Source organism: Protopterus annectens, chromosome 2.part0 (assembly GCF_019279795.1).
Source record: "Protopterus annectens isolate FY-2018-M chromosome 2.part0, PAN1.0, whole genome shotgun sequence".
Classification (NCBI taxonomy): domain Eukaryota; kingdom Metazoa; phylum Chordata; order Ceratodontiformes; family Protopteridae; genus Protopterus; species Protopterus annectens.
In genome coordinates this window covers 412,147,101-412,171,741 of record NC_056728.1, presented here as the reverse complement: position 1 = coordinate 412,171,741, position 24,641 = coordinate 412,147,101, and the positions used below count along the sequence as shown (strand labels likewise).

The following is a 24,641-nucleotide window of genomic DNA, read 5'->3' as shown; positions in this document are numbered from 1 at the left end:
CCAAAGCAGAGAGGCCACAAATGATTCTCATTGCTCCAGACTGGCCACGACAGCATTGGTATCCTCTCCTAAAGAGCCTGTTACACTCACCACCATGGATCCTTCCTCGAGTTCCTCTTCTGTTGTCCCAGCACAACTACAAGACCCTTCACAGCCAGCTCAGAACGCTAAATCTAGCTGCATGGCGAATACCTTAGTTTACCAACAAACTCTCCTCTCCAAGGAGGTACAGGATGTCATCTGGAGGCCAGGAGACCCTCCACTAGAAAAACCTACTCCGCCACATGGAAACAATTTTGTTCCTGGAATCAAGCAAAGGGTCAGAATCCTTGGGTAATAAATATACCTCAGATTTTACAGTACCTAACTGAGATGTTAAACAGTGGCCTCTCCTCTTCCATCAAGCTCCACGCTTCAGCCATTTCAGCACAATACACTACGTATCCTCCTTTATTCTCACATCCTCTATTAAGGCAGTTCCTCAGAGGGGCAAAAAATATAAAACCCCCACGGAAACCACCAGCTCCAGCTTGGGACCTCAACTTCGTATTGGAGAAGCTGACACTGCCTCCTTTTGAGCCGGCTTCTTCAGCAGAGCTACAATACTTGTCATGGAAAACAGCCTTCCTTTTGGCTATTACCTCAGCACGCAGGGTGTCAGAGCTACAGGCCCTCTTGGCTGTGTAACCATTCATCATCTTCCATCAGGACAGGGTTTCCTTACGAACCAACCCTACCTTCATGCCAAAGGTAGTATCCAGTGTGGCTTTGAATCAGTCTATTCATTTAACTACCTTTTATCCAAATCCACAGAACAAAGGAGAGAGGCTGCTACATTCCTTGGACATTCACAGGCAACTTCGTTATTACTTGGACAGAACAAAGTCATTCAGAAAATCTGAGCAGCTCTTTGTGTCCTATGCTACAAGTGCTCAAGGAAAGGCTATTTCCAAACAGACTATTTCAAAATGGATAGCCCACTGCATACGCTTTTGTTATTCATTTCATGGAAAATCAGTGCCTGTATATATCAGATCCCACTCCACCAGGGCTACAGCTACCTCAGCAGCTTTCCTCAGGGGGGTCCCTACCAAGGACATTTTGGAAGCAGCTACTTGGAGTTCAGTGCACACTTTCTCCAAGCACTACCACCTTCCACTATACTCAAAATCTAGAGCGGGCTTTGCCACAGCAGTCCTGCAGGGCATTCTAGCCCCTCCTAATTCTGCTTAGTACCAGCCACCCTTACTTAGCTTTGGTATTCTACCCAAGTGTGATGGCTGCAGCTGTATGCACGATGAATATAGTACAGTTTTGTACCTACCATAAATGTAGATGTTCGAGTGCGCATACAGCTGCAGTCCAGGTTACCCTCCCTCCATCCCCTCTTAGGACAGGGCTTATGACAAACACCTTTAACATACAACCTATTTGGGGTATTCCTTTATGGTGTATTTGCTTGCAACTACTGTTTTGATTTATCTACTTATGTATGTTTGCATGACATCATGTTTTGCCTTCCTTTCTGGGGGCACCTGACATCTGGGGCAAGAAAAACTGAAGAAAATGGCGTTGGCTGCCTCTTTTATACCCCTGCCGCACTGACGTCAGGGAAGAAGTGACGACAACTGACGCCGGACCTAGACTTTGGAATTCGGCCGACCGAGGACCCACCTGACGGCAGGATAACCCAAGTGTGATGAGTGCAGCTGTATGCGCACTCGAACATCTACATTTATGGTAGGTACAAAACTGTACTTTTGTGTGTATATAATGTGTGTGTGTGTGTGTGTGTGTGTGTGTTTTTATTATGATTTATTTCTGTCCATATCGCTTAATCAACAGAAAGACCTGTTGTAAGAGTTTCTTCTTCCAACATACATATACCTTATAAAACTATGCAGTAATCAGTTTCAGTTTTTAAAGTGCCACTTCTGTATCTCCAAGTTTTTTCTTCAGTATAACCGGTTTTCCCCATTTCATTACTTCAAACCTTTTTACATCTTTTCCTCTTTTCTTTTTATTTCCCATTAAATCACAGTTAACATCTCCTGTAATTATAATGTACATGTTTGTGCCAACATATTCTATTTTTTTAAAATAAGTTCTCCCTTTCTTTACAATTCACGTAGGCATAAATAGATATAATTCTGTAAACCTTTTCTTGCCATCTTAAGTCTACAATTGCTAATGTTCCTATAATTACTAATATAACATCTACGGTCTTTAATATTGTCCTGCATAATATTGCTATTTCTGAAAACTTTATTCCCAATGTTCCATATTATTTCCCCATCCCATATATTTTGTGTTTGCAGATGTCCTTCAAGGATGCATCTGCAGTCATAACATATGGGTTGTCCTGCCTCAGGCAGCCCTTCGGTCGGCCGGATTCCAAAGTCTGGGTCTGGCCTCGGCTGATGTCGCACTTTCCCCGACGTCAGAGCGTCTGGGGTATAAAAGCATCAGCCGACGCCATTTTCCTCAGTCTTTCTTGCCGCATGGTGCCCGAAGCAGAAGCTGTTCGCAAGTGCCGGTCGGTCAGATCCAGTGATTTCAGCTACCGAAGACCGTTGGGGACTCTTTCTTGCCTCAGCCGATGTCAGACAAAGTAAATAATTGTTTAACTTGTGGGAAACAAATACCTCATAAGGATTTCCATTCTTACTGCCTTCCTTGCTTAGGCCCAGACCACGACGTATCGGCCTGTTTAGCCTGTGCTTCCTTCAACTGACGAACTCTTAGACGTCGGTCGGAGTTTGCAGAGGAATTTTTTGGAGCCGCTTTTGCTTATAAAATGCCGTCGGAGACTCCGACTTCGCATATGGTCAAAAAACGCAAGGAAAAGGACCGACACTCGCGGCCAGCGGTTTCGGCTGAAACCACGGCTAGGCCTACCGCGAGTGTCTCGGCCGAAACCGAGTCCTCGGCGATTCCTTCTTCCGAAACCATACTTTCCGACCACCGAGGCCCCGGCTGAGTTGGCTTCAGAACTACCTACTGAAGCTAGTGTTCAGGAATTGTCCAACACCATACCTTTGGGCATTTCAACCCCTGCACAGGGGGCAGCTAGGCCCCCTGCTTCCATGTCCATTAAGGCCTTTTCTAGGGCTAAAGCTGCCAAACTTTCAAAAGCTTTGCCTGCCAAATCTACCTCCCAGAGGCCTTCCTCTAGTTCACAGATCCTCAGCCTTGCTGAAGACCTTATTTCCTTAATTAGGGGTTCACAACCTCACCCAGACAGGGCCTCTCGACCTCCTCCAGACAAAAGGCCCAGGACTGACACCTCTGATCCACACTCCTCAGATGATTCCACAGATGGATCTGAGTTGTCAGACCACCAGGAAGGGGCTTACTCGCCTTATGAGGATTCTGATGCAGTGGAATCTATCCCTTCGGCCTCCTCTCCTGAAGAGTTTTCCTTTGGTGAGACACTCCATGAGAGAGCATTTTCAATGGCAAGGTCAGGATTTCTCTGATTCTAGAAAAAGATTAAGGACCTTTTTACATTTGCCTCAGCATAGGCCCTTAGCTATACCTCCAGTTCTGAATGTAATTGATGATGTGTACAGTGATGTTAGTACAGCCCCTGATACTCTCCCTCTGGCCCCTGCCAAACCTGACAGATACTACAGGGTCCCGGATTCTCATTTCCATTTGTATAAAGCCCATTCTGCAGACACAGAAACTATTTATCAGGGCCCTAAAGGGGTTGCAGCCGCTACTGCCAAAAATCCTCTACCCTCTGACAGAGAGTCTAGAGCTTTAGAGAGATGGGGAAAGAAGGTGTATACTTCTGCAACTCTTTCTGTCAGGGCATTAAACTGTCAATTTCATATGATACAGTACCAGGAGTATTTGTTAGATGAACTGAATAAGAAACTTTCTTCTCCTGAACCCCTAGACCGTAAATCCCTTCAGGACTTGGTACACAACTCACAACAGGTTAGTAATAATTTCTTAAAATGTGGCTATGATGCACTGGAGGCTTCATTTAGATCAGCTATGACTGGGGCAGTTATTCGTAGGCATGCCTGGCTGAAGGAGCAGTCTCTGCCAGACCATGTCAAAGCTAAACCCCTGGATGCTCCAATGGAGAAACAAAATTTATTTGGCTCCTCTGCTCAGGAGATCTTAAAAAAGGTTGAAGAAAAGGCAAAATCTGTGCAAACAGTTAAAGATTTCCTGCAAGTTCAACCACCAAGATTCAGCAGAAACTGGCCTACTAAGAATTTGTCCTTTCCAGACTCAGACAGAGCCCAGAGAGGCAGGAACAGGCGCCCTAGAGGCAGAGGTCAATCGAAGGGCTCCTACAGAGGCCGTCAGTGGCAGCCTGCCAACCAGAGGAGTAGTGCAACAACAACTACTACACCAGGACAGGGTCAATGACTTAACTCTGATTCCGCCTACCAGGGATCAACTAGAAGCACCCTTGGGTGGAAAGCTGGCTTTATTCTCAAAAAACTGGCATTATATCACAAAGGATACATGGACACTGCAAATAATAGACAAGGGATACAGGTTCCACTTTCACACCTTGCCAAAAAGAGGCGGAATGCCAAACCTTCCACCAAATCAGAGGCAGAAGCTTTAAAACAAATCAGCAATTTACTTCAGATGAAAGCTATAGAAAAGGTACCATGTTCAGAACAAGGCCAAGGATTTTACTCCAGACTATTCCTTGTACCAAGAAAGGAAAATCAATGGAGGCCTATTCTCAACCTGTCCGCACTGAACACTTATCTCATTGTGCCAAAATTCAAAATGCTGACCCTACAGCAACTTCTTCCCATGTTGGGCAAGGAGTCTTGGCTGGTGACTCTAGATCTCAAGGAGGCATACCTGCACATCCCTATTCGACCAAACTGCAGAAGACACCTCAGATTTCTTGCAGGATCAGAGCATTATCAATTCTCAGCATTGCCCTTTGGCTTATCTACTGCACCCAGAGTATTCACAAAATGCCTGGCATCAGTAATTGCACATTGCAGACTACAGGGAATTCAAATTTACCCATACCTGGACGACTGCCTAATACAAGCGGACAACAAGGAAAATTTGATAAAGGACTTGGCCTATGCCATACACCTGCTGCAGACCTTGGGATACACAGTCAACATCCAAAAGTCAAGACTAGTTCCATCCCAAAGGATAACCTTTTTGGGTGCAGATCTGGACACAACCACCCAAATGGCCTTTCTCACAGAAGAAAAACAAAAACAACTTCCAGATTACTTCATGATTCTGACAAGACAAACTCAGCTTACTGCAAGGAAAATCCTGCAGGCCCTGGGTTACATGGCATCCTGCATAATTCTAATACCACATGCCAGGCTGCATATGAGGAAATTACAATGGTACCTCTGGAGTGTATGGTCTCAGCACAGTCACAGTTTAGAAACCATGATACCAATCATTCCATGCCTTCAAAAGGAATTCCTGTGGTGGGCTCAGGCCTGCCAGTCCAACAGAGGGTTGCCTTTCAACAAACCAAAACCAAGAAAGAACATCACCACGGACGCCTCAGACCGAGGATGGGGAGCACACATGGAGGACAAATGTATCCAAGGCCTATGGCCTCAAGGACAGCTAAGCATGCACATAAACCAAAAGGAAATGCTGGCAGTGAGGCATGCAGTCGAGGCATTCAAACCCTTCCTCCAACAAGGACACCTGCTAATAAGGACAGACAACACCACGGTCATGTGGTACATAAACAAGCAGGGAGGCACACATTCCTACCCTCTATGCCGGATGGCTATGAATCTGTGGGAACTATGCCTGAATCTCAATATCCAACTACAGGCCCAATTCGTGCCAGGGAAAGAAAATGCACTGGCGGACAGCTTAAGCAGAACTACCATGGATGCACACGAATGGATGCTGCACCCAGACATCTTCCAACTCATAGCAAAGACATGGGGAATGCCGGAGATAGATTTGTTCACCTCCCCACTCAACAATCAACTGAAGACATTCTGCTCAAGGACTTACCACCCACAAGCTTGGAGGGTGGACTCTCTCTCTTTCAGCTGGAAAGTCCTAACAGTATATGCCTTCCCACCTCTCCCATTGATGTACAAGGTTCTACTGAAGATCAGGGAGGAACAGCCAAAAGTGATACTAATAGCTCCGGACTGGCCAAGACAACACTGGTATCCATTATTGAGAAGCATGTCGCAGGCAAAATCATGGCCTCTCCCCCATGGCCTCTTCTTCTGATGCAGAACAATTTCAAGACCCTGCATCCCAACTTGAAAACATTGCAGCTAACTGCCTGGAAAATTCCTTAAATCCCAATCAAACTGTTTTATCTCAGAGGGTGAAGGACATTATCCTGGAGGCTCGCAGGCCTTCCACAAGGAAGACATACTCAGCTAAATGGAAGAGATTTCTCATTTGGAGCACATCAAAGGGCACAGATGTCACAGTGGCAAACCTAACACATATCCTAGAATACTTAGCAGAATTGTTCCACAATGGCCTGTCCTATTCTTCCATTAAGATTCATGCTTCAGCAATTTCAGCAGAATACAATGTGGATCCACCTATCTTCTCACACCCTCTCCTCAGACAATTTCTGAGAGGGATCAAAAATATTAAGCCTCCAAGAAGACTCCCACTACCTGCCTGGGATCTCAACTTTGTGCTGGAAAAACTGACACTACCTCCTTTTGAACCAGCAGCATCAGCGGATCTACAGTTTCTATCTTGGAAAACTGCTTTCCATCTGGCAATCACTTCAGCAAAAAGAGTATCTGAGTTACAAGCATTAATGGCAGTGCAGCCTTTTCTTATTTTCCACCAGGACAGGGTGTCACTAAGAACCAATCCTACTTTTATGCCAAAGGTGGTATCTAGGGTATCCTTGAACCAAGCTATTCACTTGCCTACGTTCTTCCCTAATCCACAGAATAGAGGGGAAAAACTTTTGCACACCCTGGATATACACAGACAACTACGCTACTACTTGGACAGAACAAAAACTAGCAGAAAAACTGACCAACTTTTTGTAGCATATGCAACTGGGGTGCAAGGAAGAGCAATTTCCAAACAGACAATTTCAAAATGGATAGGAAATTGCATTCGCTTTTGCTACTCCTTTCATGGAAAGACAGTTCCTGAAAATATCAGGCCTCACTCCACAAGGGCCACGGCCACGGCCACCACTACAGCTTTCCTACGGGGGGGTGGCTACCAAGGACATTTTAGAAGCTGCTACTTGGAGCTCCGTGCATACATTTGCCAAGCATTACAATCTACCTTTATACTCTAGATCCAGGGCAGGGTTTGCAACTGCAGTCCTGCAGGGAATCTTAACTACACCATCCTTTTCTTAGTACCTCCTCCCTCAGATTGACTATGGTATTCTACCCATATGTTATGACTGCAGATGCATCCTTGAAGGACATAGTACAGTTTTGTACCTACCATAAATGTAGATGTCCGATAGGTATGCATCTGCAGTCAGGATTACTCTCCCTCCTTCCCCTCTGTGGTATTCCTAGGGTGCTTACCCCTCTTTTAGCTAGCTGGGGGAATCTATTATGGTGTATTTGTTTGTTTATACATGTATATAATTTGCAAATGTTTGGAACTTTTCAGCATTTATCCAAATTTAGCCTTCCTAGAGGGCACCTGGCATCTGGGGCAAGAAAAACTGAGGAAAATGGCGTGGGCTGATGCTTTTATACCCCAGACTCTCTGGCGTGGGGAAAGTGCGACATCAGCCGAGGCCAGACCCAGACTTTGGAATCCGGCCGACCGAAGGGCTGCCTGAGGCTGAGGCAGGACAACCCATATGTTATGACTGCAGATGCATACCTATCGGACATCTACATTTATGGTAGGTACAAAACTGTACTTTTTTCTTCACGTCAGAAGTCTTATGACTTCTAAAATAATATCAACATCAGATTTATTAGACCATTCTAAAATTCCTAATCTTGTCATATTATTCATACTGTTAACTTGAAGATTCTTTTAGTTAGTTATTTTTTTCCTCTGTTCCTTAATTTAGGCTTTGTCATCTTCCTCCTATATTACTTGCTTTAAAGTCATATATGTTAACTATTTCCTTTCATTTTTTTTTATATTAAAGCCTTTAAATTTTCATTTGATATATTTTGATCTTTTACCAATAGAAATGTTTTCCTCTTATTACTTTCCAACTTATCTTCATCACTGACTTCAGATTCTACCTCTAACTCATGTCCATCATGTTTTGTACCACCTGCCTCATTTTCTTATAAACATTTTTTGGTTTCTATCTCCTCTTCATTTGCATTTTGCTGTTTATCATTACTTTTAGTATACTTTGTTCATTCTCCCTTTCTTTGCAGTCCATCCATGTGTCCTGTTTTTTTACATTTAAAACCTGCAGGTTCACATTTATTTGCCTCATTGCCTGTTTTACCATTTAGATAACATTTTTTTATCACAATTGCTAACTAAATGTCCTTCTTCCCCACAAAAAAAAACATGTTTTGATTACCGCCAATATTTTACACCTTCGTTGTCTTCAATATTTGTAATACTTGGAATTTGTATATATTTTTTTCCATTTCCATTTTTAAATTGACATAATCACATCCCCCAGTCCATAAACCCCCATTGTCCTAACCTTTTGAAATGTCTCTTACTTCTTTGCAAACATTTTTAATTGTTCTTTTAAAGTCTCTATTTCAACCTCTGTTCAAAATCGTATGTGTATTTTCCTTTAAGTCTCTCAAAACAATGCATTAATTAGATATTCATTCCATGGACTGTTGTCTTTTTTCATACTCTCGTAAAAAAATTTTCCATGTCTTGTATAGTTTCAAAATAAATGTCAAAAATATCTCTCTGTTAATCAAAATAAAAGCTGTTACCACTTGGGTTTTCACTCCCAGTGGTAAGTTGTACTGTACCTCATATCTGTTCAATTCCTATATATTTTCACTTTGTATCCCTACCACAGACTTTTATTATGTTCTCTGTTTTCTTTTCCTTCTGCCCACCTTGTGTAGTTGCCAGTGTTCTCTTTATCTGCACATTAATTTATTCTCATCTTACTTCTGTGTCTTCCTCCTTTATTTTATTCATAATATCCCTCCCATGACAATTTATTCTCTGGCTCACTTTGGTTAAGTCAATCTTTTCAGTAAATAATCCCACAATCTACCCAATTGGATGGTTGTAACTATACATTCCTTTCTGCTGGACTTGACCAACTTGCCAAAAACTGCTGCTGAAGCAATACTTCAAACCTGCTCATCCTTTCAACCAGTTGCTACAGGTGTCCCTCAGCACTCTGTTCTGGGTCCTCTCCTATTTAATATATTTATTAATGATCTCCACACATCCACTCACCATGCTAGTTTAGTTTGGTATGCAGATGACTCAATATTAGTATGTGCGGTATCAACAATAAATAAGCTCCCAGACATTACCCAAAAATCTTTCTCCTGTGTAGAAACATGGCTGAATGAATCAAACCTCCTACTCAACTCCAAGAAAACTAAGTTAATGGTTTTTACCTCAAAAAGCTGCCAAAGTTAAAAGCAATTTTTTACCATAAAGTCAGCAAATAATACTGTCACTGAAACTGTAAATCACAGTGTACTTCTAGATGTTATACTAGATGACAATCTCAAATATGACTGGCATATATTGCACACCATTAAATTTACTCACCAGAAACTAGGATCCTTTGTAGGATCAATGGATTCCGTACAGATACTGCAAGAAAAACTTTAGATACCATCTTCTTATTGCCAACTCTCTTATATGCCATCGCTGCCCTAACGACTTAAATGATACTCAAAGAAACTTGCCTCCTGCTACAATAAATTAAATTAATTGGTCACCAGCCAGTATTATAGGGCCCACTATTGTCATAGCTTAAAACAGTTAAACTGGCTTGAACTACACAACTACCTAACATATTCATAACGAATTATAGCACACAAACTCATTCATCATCCAGAAAAATGCCCTGGACTACGTAAGTTATTACTGACCTACTGCCCAGCAAGGGACCTCTGCTCTATTAACAAATTCTTATTACTTACAGATAAGTCAAATAATGTTGCAGGAGACACTCTCTACTCCCAGTTTGTTGCTAAATTTTGAAATAGTATCCCCACACAAATAAAACTCACCAACAAACTCAACAGGTATAAACCACTGCTTAAACAACATCTAACCAGTCCTGGTCCTACACGTCATCATCTCATGGTTGAGACCTTTGTGTTCCCCGTACAATGCCATCTAAATACTCTCCTTAAACAGAATACACTCAATCACATACTGAAATGACAAAACAATTTGTATACTTAACTGTTGCCTGTACAATCCATTGTTGCATATGGGCTTTCTCTTTAGTAACTTCCACCTCTGCAAAATCTTAGACTGTATAAGTGTAACTTCTGTTTGTCTATAAATGTAAATAGAAATGTAACTACTCTGTGTTTAATTGGAACAAAGTATATGCATTGTAAGCAAGTGGAGCTTTTCTCATAGGTCCTCCGCTGAAAATGGGTATTACCCAATCAGACTTTCCCAGTAAACAAAAACAAATAAATAAATACATACATATTTGTAGAGCCGCGATGGTACGGCGGTAGCATTGTTACCTCACAGCAAGAGGTTCTCCTGTTCGATTCTCGGCTTGGCTTGGGAGTGCCTTCTGTGTGGAGTCTGCATGTCCTCCCTGCAGTTGGGTACCATTCGAATGACATGCGTGCGTAAACGGGCGTGCCTTCGTTGAAGGTTGGGCATCGAGCTGGCACCTCGGCGTTTCATAAAAAATCTACTGCCAATCATTAGCGGACTGGAGTTCCGCTGTGGCAACCCCTTACTGGGAAAAAGACGAAAGACAAACAAACAAATACATACATAATTTGTCAGTCCTCTGCAGCTTCTGTATCATCTTTCATAGAGCTGGCATTCACCTCCACTCCCTGCACTGAACCCTCTGCCTCGTACATCATCCTGCCAGCCACTACTGCAGTGTTCGTGGCTGGCACTTCCACGCATACAGATCATAATTGATCATAGAGGAGGTTCCCCGATGCCCTGGTCAAATTTCCCCTAGTAGTATAAATACTATCTAGGGTCTCCCCTGAATAGAAGTTACTAGCTTAGTGGGACTAACCCAGTCAACAAAGGATAAATTAAATTAATTTGCTACATATTTTCTGGATTGCAAATCAGTTCAAAGTACCTGATGCTGTATAATTAAAAGTCTGAAAACTGTCATGTTATTGCCACCACATAACATGTTTTTACTTGTGTTTGTTTCAACTTCAAAACTTTGAAATGTGTATTTCTAAAGTATCTGTTTTGCACTTTAATTTAGATGCGACTACATTTTTTTAAAAAACTGCTTCACCTGCAGATTAAAGATGCTAATAAGAAACCACGATTAGTCTTGTAATTTATGTAACACCTATATGCTTCTGCTGAGAAGTTTAAATATTTGATTGTGGACTTCAAGCAGTTTTAGCAAGACTCCATATTGTGTAATGGAGATCTCAGAAGAAGATGTGATCACAATCACTCCTTGATCTGCTTCAGAAATGTGAAATGTGTAATAAAATTTGAGTCTTAAAGTTTCTTGTTATTTCTGACACATAGGGTTGGATTTATTCTACCAAAGCCCCCTGTAGACTGCCACAATAAAGGACTCTACATACTAACCCCACCAAATACAAGCACGCCCTGAGTCCCTTTTGAATATATCTGACAGCCGTCAGCAAGCAAAAAATAATTGACTGATGTAAAAGCAATACCTCTATCCCTTGAGAAGAAGTAAGCAGGCAGTGCTTATTTGAACACTGCCAATATTTGTGGTGGTGTTTTTATTTTTACTAGGGGGGGGCAGCACAACAAGGACACTTTGCCAAAGCGTATGTTTATTTACTCTAATTTGGCCCTGCTAGTTTCATAGTTTAATAGTATAGTACTAGGCAATCTGCCCTAGGGCATTTATAAGCCTAGCCATAGTGTATGTGGCTTTCGCCACCCCATGCAATGATACAAAAGTGTACAAATTAAATTTAGTTTACTGTGCCTCTGCCTAGTAATGACACAGAGATGACTCCCGGGGTAAACCTACGATCACCCATCCACTCGTCAAGATTTCTCTTGAAGAGAGTCAGTGAGGGGTTCTGCCTAACATGGACTGGGATCCTGTTCCAGAGTGCGGGAAGCCTCTGTGTTATGAATCTGTCCCTCCAGCATGTCCTATTCATATTTGTGCTGAGGTTTAGATCTTTAGCTCTCATGGCTCTGATGGATTTGGATTTTTTGAGGTGGAGCATGTCCATAATTCCGGATTGGACATGGCCTTGTATGTCAGTCACGGATCACCTCTGAGCAGGCGGTATGCTACTGAATAGAGCTGGAGCTTCTTTAGTCTGGCAGCATATGACATATGTTGGAGACCCTTGATCCTCTTGGTGAGATACTTTTGGGGTCTCTCCAGCTGCTGCAGGTGTCGGGTGAGGTACATACCAAATGGGGCGTTGTACTCAATCATAGGTCTGATAAGGGAGGAATATAGGGGTACAATGACATCCTTTGATCTGGATGTGAATCCCTTCATGATAAAGTGGGCAAGGTAGAAGGTCTTTCTAACCACTTTGGCGACGTGGTTGTCAAATGAGAGGTCACTGTCAACTTGGGTCCCCAGGTCTCTGATTACTTTTTCCGTACTTAATGGGTTACCACCTATGTGGTAATTTGTGGGTACTTTGTTTTTCCCAAAGGGGATGACTATACATTTTTTGGCATTTAGTTTAAGGCCATGGCTCTGGCACCAGTCATCTGTTTCTGTAAGGCCCTTCTGAAGGATGCATGTGTCAGCTGGTGTATCGACTATGGCGCCTAGTTTGCAGTCATCTGCAAACTTTGTCAGCCACAACCCCCCTATGTTTGCCTGCACATCTGAGAAATAAATGCCGAACAAGAGGGGTACCAAGACAGAGCCCTGTGGGACTCCACTTGTGACTGGCTTAGAATCTGACATAGCTCCAGCTATTCTGACTTTGTGCGTTCTGTCCTTCAGCCAGTTAGCAACCCATCTTGTGACATACGGGTTTACATTTAAGCTGTTGAGCTTGTCAATGATGCCTGAGAGGGGTATTGGGTCGAAGGCTTTTGCCAGGTCCAGGTAGGCTGTATGAACTGCTTTGCCTTCATCGATGGCTCTAGTGACTGTTTCAAAAAAGTCCACCAGGTTTAGAAGGCAGGATCTGCCTTTTACAAAGCTGAACTGGGAAGGGTCAGTTGTCTGTAGGTCCCCGATGTCTTTGTTTATGAGTTCCATAATGATCCTTTCCATAGCTTTGCAGACCAGGCTGGTCAAGCTTATGGGGCGGTAGTTTCCAGGGTCTGTAGAGGTGCCACCTTTGTGGAGTGGGACCACTGTTGCTGTACGCCAGTGTTCAGGGACATATCCTGTAGTAAGGCTAAGATTAAACAGCATTCTTATGTGCAGGTTTAGCTCCTCTAGGAGTTCACGTAGCACGCAACCCGGGACACTGTCTGGTCCCATAGATGCTGTATTTTTAGCTTTGCTGAGAGCAGCTCTCACCTGGACATCTGAGATGTCAGTAAGGTTGCATTCAGCTGGGATAAACATTTCATCTTTTGGGGGAGAGGGAGGGGAGAAATTTGCACTGAACCTGTCTGCTAGTATGTTGGCAATATCTGTGAGTTCAGTGTATTTCTTGCCGTTATGAACTAACTCTGAGCATATCTGAGGGTTTCCGCCCATGTTTCTAACATAACTGAAGAAGGCCTTGTGGTTATCTTTAGAGTCCTTAGCGATTTTTCTCTCAAAGTTGGCCTTTGATGATTTTATGAGCGAATGTAGTTTTTTGCTAGTGCTCATCAGAGATGCCTTCCCTTTATGGGATTTTGCTCTGTCTTGCAGTAGCTTCCTTCTCTTGTTATAAAGTTTGTTTATGGCTGGGGTCCACCAGAGAGGATGCCTGCCTTTGGTGGAAAGGGTCTTGGTTTTATTTGGGATTGCATGATCCATGCATTCTTGGAGATGTCCGTAGAAAGCATTTGTGAAGGATTCAGCAGTGTGGGATGTGGTTTCCACTGGCCCAGGGGGCTTGAAGGATACCATTTCAGTCCTAAGGAGTGTAAAGTTGGCTTTTGAGAAGTTTCTCACTGTGGTCTTTTGTGCTGGGGGTGGAGGTGGGATATGAATATCTAGGGTTATTAGTTTGTGGTCTGATCTCACTAGTGAGGGGTATACTTCTGGTGTTGAGCATTTTGTCCCCATGTTTGTGATGATCAGGTCAAGTATATTATTTCCCCTTGTGGGGGAGGTGACTAGTTGTTCCATCGCATTTGAGTTGATGAATTCCAGGAACCTTTGGGCTAGGGTGTTGGGACTTGAATAATGCATCCAGTCTATGTTTGGATAGTTGAAGTCTCCCAATATGATGGTATTTGGTGAGACATTCATATCCTCCAGTGTCTTCAGGAAGGCTGAATGGAGTTCCTGAGATTGAGAGGGTGGTCTGTAGCATGCTACAAGTTGTATAGCAGTTTTGCCTACGGTTAGTTGCACATGGATGGTCTCCGATGCTTCGTGCGTTGCCACTAACCTGGAGGTGTGGGTGTCTTTAATGAATATAGACACTCCCCCTCCTTTTGTGGTTCGGCCCAAGTTTTGGGGCCGAAATGCATGATACGACGTATAACCTGGTAGGGCTGGGATGCTCTCAGGATCCTTGAACCAGGTTTCAGTTACTGCACAGACATCAATGCTCTCCATACTGAGGAGTGCTTCGAGAGCCTGCATCTTGAGATTTAGACTTCTGGCATTGAGCAGCATTACCCTTAGTTTTTTTCCTTTTTTGTTTTCTAAGGTGGTGGGTTTGTCTTTTGAGCCTTGCCTAAAAAAGGCACTATGGGGGTGGCAAGAGCCTTAGCCAATATCCGGAAGCCCAGTGGTGACAGGTGCAAGCCGTCCCTTGCGAAGCAGCATGGCTTGTCCAGCATGTCATCCCAAGCAGACAGACATTGAATCCCCCTAGAATGACACCAGTAATTGAGCCAGTTATTAAAGCTGATCATCTTGTCTTTGTATTGTGGCATCATTCTTGGTGAGGGCAAGATGCTGCTCAGGGTCAGGGTCATACAGGCCTGGGCTACATAATCAGAGAGCTCCTCTATGTCTCTCTTCATGTAGTCCAAGGAGGTACGTCTCAGGTCATTCACGCCGGCATGGACAATGACGGAGTCATATTTGTACTTGCTTTGGAGTGACCTGAGTGCTTGTGTTAATGTGGCGGATCCTAGCACCTGACAGGCAGCTCACCGTTACACTCTCTTTGTTCAGCCTGATAAGTGGAACGTCAGTGTGTCTGACTATAGAGTCACCTATTACTAGTGTATTCGGCATGTAAAGAGGAGCAATTGCCTCTATAGGTGTTATTCCTGGCATGCTGGTTTGCTTTATTTGAAACAGCAGCTGTGGATTTTGGGTTTTCTGTCTGCAGTCATAACAAGTTTAAAATTCCTTTGCGTTATTCTTTTATTCTTTTGTTAATTTTATTATTTTATTATTTTATTATCTTTATTTTTATTTTATTTTAACTATTTTTATTTCATTATTTTTATTACTCTTTTTTTATTTTTATTTAGGTTCTTTTTACAGCATTTCAAAACAAATCATGCATAGATACTTTAAGGGTGAAGATCAGGATTTATATGTGCAGTGATTTGTATTTGAATACCTTCCTTTAGCAAAAATGTGTAAAATTATTCAAAGGTTTCAAGGGTTTTGCTGCAAGTTGGTTATATTATTTGGTGCTCTGTTTACACCTATGAGAAATGTGCGAGTTTAGTTGTGTACAGTTTTATCTTAACATGTTTTACAGCAGTTTGACACTCGTCACTCAAATATTTCATCCTCAGCTATTACCATTTTTGAAATAAGTTTCCTTTGTGGGGTGATAGTTTTATGATCCTTCAATATATTAGCAGTAGCTTTATATATTTTTTGTAAAGGAGTAATAAGAGGGGGGCCTATTGTAAGTCAGCATTTTGCTAGTTGATATGATGTATACGTTAGCCACAAAAGTTTAAAATGTTCTTCCCATGCTGGAAGTACTGTTTCAGTGGTTACCCATTCTTATATACAAATCTTTTAATATGACTGATTGTGAACTGAGTATAATTTTTACACAAGATCAACATGTAGTGTTTTGATTTTTTTACATTTGTTTTATTGCATTTAACAAAACAAATATCAGCACACAGACTTTTGTAGTGGTCTACCAGAGACTCTTACCACGTAGCCTACTACAGTTTTGACTGTGTAAATGCTTTAGCTAAGGCTGCAGAGTCAGACGTCTTTGCAGGATGGCTTGACTGATGTTGTCTTCCATTGAGGAGGAGGAGCTCAGAAATTACATTCTGGATGCCATTTTATTCTAATTACTCCATGGTGGCCAAGAAGGGTGCAGTTTTTGGCTTTCAGATATCAGGTGATGCAAAAAAACTCTCCCACTTCTAGCTGGGAGTCCCTCATGGTTAACTTGACAGCCTTCTCCATTTCAGGGCTTGGCTGTTCTAGACAATTCAAAAAAGGGAGGCCAGCACCAAAAAGAGTGGCAATAACATGGTTTATTGTAGTGGCAACACCAAAATAAATTAGACAAATATAATTCAGCATAAATGCCTTCCTCAGTGATAAATTCATCTATACAACAATGCACATACATACACACACGCACCCGTAATTAATTAACAATTAATCATTGCACAAATTACCTTATTCCAAATTATAATTGGTCATTAAGACCAGGGGAAAACAACCCACCTAACTTAATGATCCAACTCCTTTCTTTTTTATTTAGTAGAGCATGGCAACCTAACTTATTTGTCCTATCTCCCTGAATTTTGTCTGTCATCATAAAATTGAATCTGGCCGAACTATGTGTAACAGTATGTCTATATAAAGCACTGGAAGGTCATTTAATCCGAATGTCACTAAAATGTTCAGACAATACTAATATGAAGTGGGCAGGAGGTTTGGCCAATATAAAAAGCTGAGCAGGAACAGGTTTCTAAATGTATCAACCAGTCTGTGCTACAATTGGCAAAAAAACTTGTTCCTGGTTAGCTATATATATATATATATATATATATATATATATATATATATATATATATATATATATATATATATGTTGTGTGTGTGTGTGTGTATATATATATATATATATATATATATATATATATATATATATATATGTATATATATATATATATATATATATATTCAATTTTAGGGTGATAGACAAAATTCAGGGAGGTAGGACAAATAAGTTATGCTGCCATGCTCTACTAAATAAAAAACAAAGGAGTTGGATCATTAAGTTAGGTGGGTTGTTTTCCCCAGGTCTTAATGACCAATTATAATTTGGAATAAGGTAATTTGTGCAATGATTGATTCTTAATTAATTGTGTGTGTGTGTGTGTGTATAATATATATATAATGTGTGCATTGTTGTAGAGATGAATTTATCACTGAGGAAGGCATTTATGGCAAAACCGGTCTGATTTATTTTGGTATTGCCACTCTTTTTGGTGCTGGTATCCCTTTTTTGAATTGTGTTGTGCTTTTTGGTCTGTTGCACCAGCCGTACTTGTGAGGTTCTCTTTGTAGGTTGAATCTTGGGTGTTCTAGACCTGATCCCACTGGATCTCATTGTTGGAATGTCAGAAGTGAAAGCCTTGTCCCTGGAAGATATACTCTGTCTATTGGCAAAGGTTTTGTATTTGCATAAAATAGCCAACACCAACCCGGTTGATAGGTTTATAGGGTATCCTGATCTGTACTGAGCCCTTGTGTGATCTGGGCCTCAGACATTCTGTGGTCAAGTCACATGTCCGATATTTCTGGCCATTGTGAACTTGAAAAAATGTCTTTGGTTCAGCACTGGCTGTTAAAGCAGTTCCTTAAAAGAATACTACAGCTCCTATTTTTTCCTCCCTTCCATGGATTTGAACTTTCATGATTGACTAACTTGCCCATCCCCCATTTGAACCTGATGACTAGACAGTATTGAATTTCATGTCTTGGAAAATGTTCTTCTAGTGCTGATCACTTCTGCTTTAAGGACCTCATATCTGCAGGGTCTCATACATATGGAATTATAGCTGGTCTTTCACAAGGATCGAGTATCCTTTTGGACCAACCCACTTTTCTTCATGGAAGTGGTTTCAGAATTGCCCCTGTGCTAGTTCATTCACCTTGTTTGCCTCAGTATGGAGAAACCCAAGGCAAGGGAGCCCTTTAACCCCCTAGATGTATACTATCTATTCAACTTTTAGGTGAAGTGGCTCTGTGGGTCTGGGAGGCAAAGCCAGCCTGTCCGTCTTCTGCAAGAGTGTGATAGTCACCAAGTAATCAAGCTAATATTTAGAAAATTGATTGCCAGCTATGATCAAATATCACCCCACTTGATGCAGGTCTGTTTCCATTGTTTGCTCCAACCATGCCTACATTGCAGGCATTTGTTCCATGGCAACATGTACCTTGGTTTCACACTTTCACTATACATATTGTTACAGCCGTAGCTGTTGGAGTCTGGCCTGCTTCACTGCAACTGTACTTCAGAACTAATTTTTCTGATCTACAGGCTTTTGGTTGTCCTTCAGAGCCTCAGGCAGTTAGTATAGATAATGAAGGTTATGAGCTGTTAACAAGACATTTCCTGTAATCCAGTTTCATTGCCTCAGCCTGTATTTGCCTTCTGTAACTCTGAACAAGTCACTTAACCCAGTAGTGCTTTGGGATGACTGGGAAATTTGATTAGGCCGTTCAGCGGTCTCCTGGACCACATACTTGGTAACTACCAGTGAACCTATCTTTCCACAATGGTAGAAGTACTGCTTGGAATTCAGCCCAGTTACTGACCAGCGGTGTGTTCCATATGTTAGCTAAAACAGACATTGTCTTACCTTTTCACTTGATTTATGCAGAGGCATTTGTTAGTGGATTCCAGTTTCCCTCTCTCCTTACTTGGATTGCATTTCCATACAAGCTTAGCTGTTGGGATCTCTTTATAGGTCAAGCAACTGTAGAGTTGTATATTAATTCTGAAGTAGTGCTGATGGTAGATATTTTTTTCTTGTTTCATAACAACTGCACTTGTTCAATGTTTGGGGTAAATATGTAAGCTTAGGAGCTGGGCAAGCATTTTTAGTTTGCATGTAAAGTCATGGCATTTGCTGGTGTACAGTGTGTGTACCCTAGACCACGCGGGGGCTTCTGAGGAAAAAAAGCCTTCTTGGAATGGGAGAAAAGGATAAAAATAAAAGCATTGACCTACGAACTGATACCTTAAGAACATGCATCATTTTCTTTGTGTTGGCAGCTTTGGGAAATTACTTTTTTGTGTAAGCATGAGCATAAGTTTAAAATAGATTAGAACATCACAAAAGTGATGTCTTCTGCTTAAAGGAAAACTACCTGTGAATGCCTTTACACAATAGCAAATTGTATATAGCACAAATTCACTTCATTTTGCATGTTCCTACTTTACAACCATCCCCAGAAAAAAGGTTTTAATAACTTGGGCTGCACTTGCACTCTCCTTCATGTATGCCTTCAGTATTTTAACACAGCTTAGCTGTAAGTTTGTGACTACAATTCTCAATAAAACAAGTGTATACTAATGCATGAATATAGCCCTTGTAGTTAAATATCCATTTCATATGTATATGTGCTTGTGTATTCTGTTAATGTACAGGTATATATTTTTACAATAATAAATCAGTATGTCTTACAAATGTGTTACTAATACTATGCAGTCAGGTTTTTGTGATTTTTCTAATCTGTTTTAAACTTGTGCTAAATGGTTCCAGCTGTTTATGGACACCATAAAAAGAGTATTCTTTTAACTTACTCCCCAACCATATTGCAGATAAGTATAGCTATATTGTAGAAGAGTGTATGTTTTATACCACAATCCATTTATGTATTGACTCAAGTTGTATAGCTGAAACTACACAGTAAATCGGGTATAGTTAAGATAACTATATTCTCCTTCCTTCTAGGTATAGTAAGAACTTCAAGCAATGCCGAAGAGTACCTTGATGATGAAGACTCTGACTGAGTTGATCTATGTTTTTTCTAAAACCTGCTGTATTTTTTTAATTTTGAAATCTTTATTTCATTTGTATGAGAAAGTTGTTGCTATAATGGTTAGGCATATGCCAAACTTTGACCCTTAAAGCAGCACACACATTCCTCTTTACAGACCATCTTTGGAAGGTAGTATTGAGTTGATAGTCTGTGGTTATGAAAACACAGTGCTGCAATCTAAATCTGGTTTTAAGATGATGTCCCTCTCATGTATGCATGAATATGCGCAGAAACAGTTCCTTCTTTCCACTTCAGAGTCCTTATGTCATACAGTTTATATTTGCCATGCAAGAAAAATATTTGTTAATATTGATTTTATTTTATTTTAAGCATTCCAAAAATGTTTTTAAAACTGGGTTACCTCAGGCTAATTTTCATTTTAGAGTATTATAACAGAGCTTGTTCTTATTGCAAAGGCTTTCTCTAAAAGAAGGTAAACAACCTGTACTGATCATTACTGGACCAAAGATAGTTGAGTTTAATAAGAACATTCATACTTTTGCAATAAAACTAATGATTATGTTTCTGGAGTTGGTCTGTTTTTAGCAGGGATATTGTGAGTTAGATGTCTACATTTACATGCAGTGATAGTAATTAAAGACTCTGCTAAACTAAGATGTTCGTGACTTTCTTGAAAAAAAAAATGTATGCAGTTGCAGCACACAGTCATAATATGCTGTATCAGAAAAGTCCTCTACCACAGAAATGTTCTTTGTGTATTCTATTTTACTAGTTTAGTTTTTATTTCCAGTTTGTTCAAAGCATCAGGGCCTTCATAGGAATGGAGCAACATCTTTAGTCTTTACATTGGTTATTTCGCAGTTTTTTAAACTTTGCCCCTTTTAATATTTTCTAGTAGAAAATGGTTGTAAATGTGCACTAGCTGTTAACTGCTCTGTAAGAACACCAAGCTGTTTGCATCCTGTAGCTTTGGACAGACTTCACTTTCATCAGTGTTGCTTCATGGTCTTTACATATTTTTACAGTGCTGCTGTTTTTTTAATCCCCCCCCCCCCCCATCATATCCACTGAGAGGTATGTAATACCATTGTATCCAGCAAATGTTCTGTGCAAAGATGTTCCTTATTTTACCTAGAGGTGCAGTAAGTAATCTTCATATTTTAAAAGTTTTGTTTAAAAAATGCCAAGGAAATAGGTAGTACAATGATTAATGGTAGGATACCTATCTCATAACACCATGGTCCAGGGTTCTGGTCTGACTTGTGGTTACTGTGTGGAGTTTGCATGTTCTTAGTGTCTCTGGGTTTCTTCAGGCACTTCAAGGTTTTTATTTTTCAGCCTACTAAAATATGCATGTGCACAGGTTGTGCTAAATTGTCTGTGTTATATTTGCTTTTGCTCTTATAGCTCAGGTTGTGGATGAAAAAGGACCATGGACCAGCCAAATTGCCCAGTTAACAGATCATAAATAAGTAAATGTGGTCATTGTGTATTAGTGAAACTCCAAAGATATTTAAAGGCCTTCATAATTACCACCTCATTTGTGGTGTTAACTTTCAAGCCACTGAATGTTTCACAGAAGATTTTGTTGCAGACCCTTCTGATTAGTGTGTTCTGGGCTACTACTCCCTACTGTCATTTTTGTCCCTTATTAGGTGGTGCTGCTAGAACATCAACATATTTTGTACATTTGAGCATTGGTGTCTCTACTTCCTTCACTCTTCTTGTGATACTAGGCAGTAAAAAGCATGCCTGTTTACCTGCTTGAACAAAGAACATGCCTCAAATAGAATCAGCTCCTCTTCCCAAATGAAGTTAAATTTTGAGAAGTGTTCCTAATGCCAAACATGGGAAGTAAAAGGGATAGATGTTTAAATAATACCTACTGGAAAGACGTAAAAGTCTGACTTTTAAAGCAATGAAGCCCTTTTCTACAGTTTCAGTTGAAAATGATTTTTGTTTCCCCTGTACAACTTGCACAGTCTGGTCCCAACATAGAAAGTCTGCATCCACTGAAGCAGAAATCACTGCAGTAGAGAGTTCTGATAGTAGCATCCTCCAGTGGTATAAATAAGCATATGATATTCTCTTCTTTGCTCTAAGAAATAAGTTAATGAATTATTTTCATTACTGTTTACAACCCAGAGGCTAGTAGTCTAGTGACTGGTCAGACAAAAAGTTTTTAGCATTTCGGCAAATTAGTAATATCTGGGGTATTTCAGTTGGATTGCCATCATATCTTCTCACTATTCTCTGTAAATATGTTGATAGACTCGCTGTAAACATGTAAATTAATTCCAAATACTACTGTTTCTACTTTATTAACACAGTTTGCCAATTCATTGATTATTCCCACTTTATCTGTAACAGTCATACAAAAATTTCAGTGCTTACATTTTATTAACCTGATAAATCATTATGCCAACTGTTAACTGCATTCTTTGATTTTATATCTGTTTAAATGTTTGACAGCACCAGTGTGTATTTACTTTCTTTTTGAAATTGTTAGCATTTACAATATTGTCAAAAATGTCAAGTGAAGTATTTTTATAGACTTCTTTATAACTGCGTAAGCCTAAAATACTGTATTCCAACAATTCTTTAATTGTTTTACAACTTTGTAAAAATTTAAAATTGTATCTTCTGTTATTGTAATGCCTTCTGTGTTGAGCCATAGCTAAAATGCTTCCTTCATCAGTCTACTTCCCAGATGAACAGTTTGTAGTCTACCTGAATGCTAAATCTAACTACTGCACGGTTGTCACTCCTCCGTCCTCCACATATTCCATACTGTTTGCACTTCTTGACACACCTTGAAGGGAAGTAGTTATCTGCGTATGTCATGTAGAAATTGGCCTAAATGGAAAACAACCCATGAAATTCCCCCATCTGCCTCATCTTTCTTCTTCATCTCCTCTCCCATGGATCCTTTGGGTGCAGATCATTCCCACTACCCTTTTTTTCACCAAATCTTGATTCTTGTGTTAATCCACTCATCTCCTGTTAAATAATACTATGTCGAAGTGCTCAGAATCTGCACTTAGCAAAACCTGGTTTGCTGGAATGAAATCACTGCAGTTGAACTTTGCCTGCCTCCAAAATGCAGCAACCTCAAAGTTGATTATATAAAGTTTGGTGGGTTCTGGACTTACCTCACAGAAAAGTCCAGATTCAAAAACTGTGTTGATCACATTACTTTTTATAACCTTAGTTTGTGCTAAAATGTTTTCAAGCTTTTGATACTGAGCCTTCACAAGACAGCACCACACTCTGCACCTTACCACTGAACCAGTATTTTGTTTCTTATCCCATATCACTTTCAAATATTCCATAACCTTCTATGTGAGAGATTTCCGAGAGCCCTGATAAGGTTTAGGTAAACTACCTTTTCAAGAATAGTCTGGTCCACCATGTTGGTTGGTGGGATCTCTCCTCTGTGATGGTCAGTATTAATGGTCAAAGATCCTCCTTTTCAGTAGCTTCTCAGTTTATTTTTTCAGTATGAATATCAAACTTTTCATCATGTAGTTGTCAGTCAGAAGCCTCCTTTATGTTTAGAACACATTTTAATTATAGATGTTAAGTTGTCTATCTCGCCTTCATTCTTGCTGGATGGGTTCGGAGCCGACCTCGCCCGACTGCCACTCTAAAAGCTCGAGAGTTGGTTCCACCGGCTCGAGGCTCCCCTTATATCCCACAATGCTAGGCGTGAGTTACCTCAGATCTCGTTTGCCGCTACAGCGATCGAGGTGTGTTTTCTACCGGCTCCAGGTTAGTGAAAGTTAGACTAGTTTAAATTCTTAGACTTAAGCTAGCTTAGTGTATTTTTCTTTCCCCTTAGTGTAGTGGATATTATCCCTTCATATCCTTTATCCAGCCCCTTTTTTCTAAAGAACTTATAGTTCTTTCCCTAAGGCCTTCGGGCCCTCCCTTCCCTATCCTTAGGGTGTGTATGTGTTGATTAGGGAATTTTAACTTAATTACCTTTAGTTTAAATATTCCCTTTGAACCCCTATCAGTGTAATCTGTGTGTATGTGTTTTCTGTGTGTGATTACACTTAGGTTCCTTGAGTATGTCCAAGGATACAAAGGTCTCAGGCTTCAAGAAGTGTGACTCGTGCTGTCAGAAAATGTCTCTGACAGACGGTCACACTTCTTGTGTATTGCCTGGGACCTTTACACCTGCAGGACTCTTGTGCTGTATGCCATGGCTTCAGCCCTAGAGTCCTGCAGGAGAGAAAAAATAAACTCTTTTTGAGGGGTTTAATTAAGCCTGAGGGTTCCCTCTCTGTGTCATCGGGGAAACCTTCTAAGGCTTCCAAGACCTCGGCTCCAGCTTCAGAGTCGAGGCCTAAGGCTTCGAAGCCTACTGCTTCATCGGCTCCGGCTGGAGCCGATGAGTCTTTGACTGCAGTATCTGTGGTTTCTTCGGCTCCGGCTGGAGCCGAGGCATTAGAGATTCCTGAGTCGGCTCCAATCAGACCATTGGAGCCGACATCTAGAAAGAGATCGAGGT

General features: G+C 40.9%; 1 protein-coding gene across 1 annotated transcript in view; it reads left to right on the top strand.

Moving 5' to 3' along the window:
- OSTF1 (osteoclast stimulating factor 1) overlaps positions 1-20,686 on the top strand; it is a 625,847-nt gene extending 605,161 nt beyond the window's left edge. Inside the window, exon 10 of the mRNA XM_044060847.1 lies at positions 20,077-20,686. Within this exon, the coding sequence (XP_043916782.1) occupies positions 20,077-20,135 (59 nt within the window). The 3' untranslated portion in view covers positions 20,136-20,686. The remainder of the gene's footprint in view (positions 1-20,076) is intronic.
- The last annotated feature ends 3,955 nt before the right edge of the window (positions 20,687-24,641 follow it).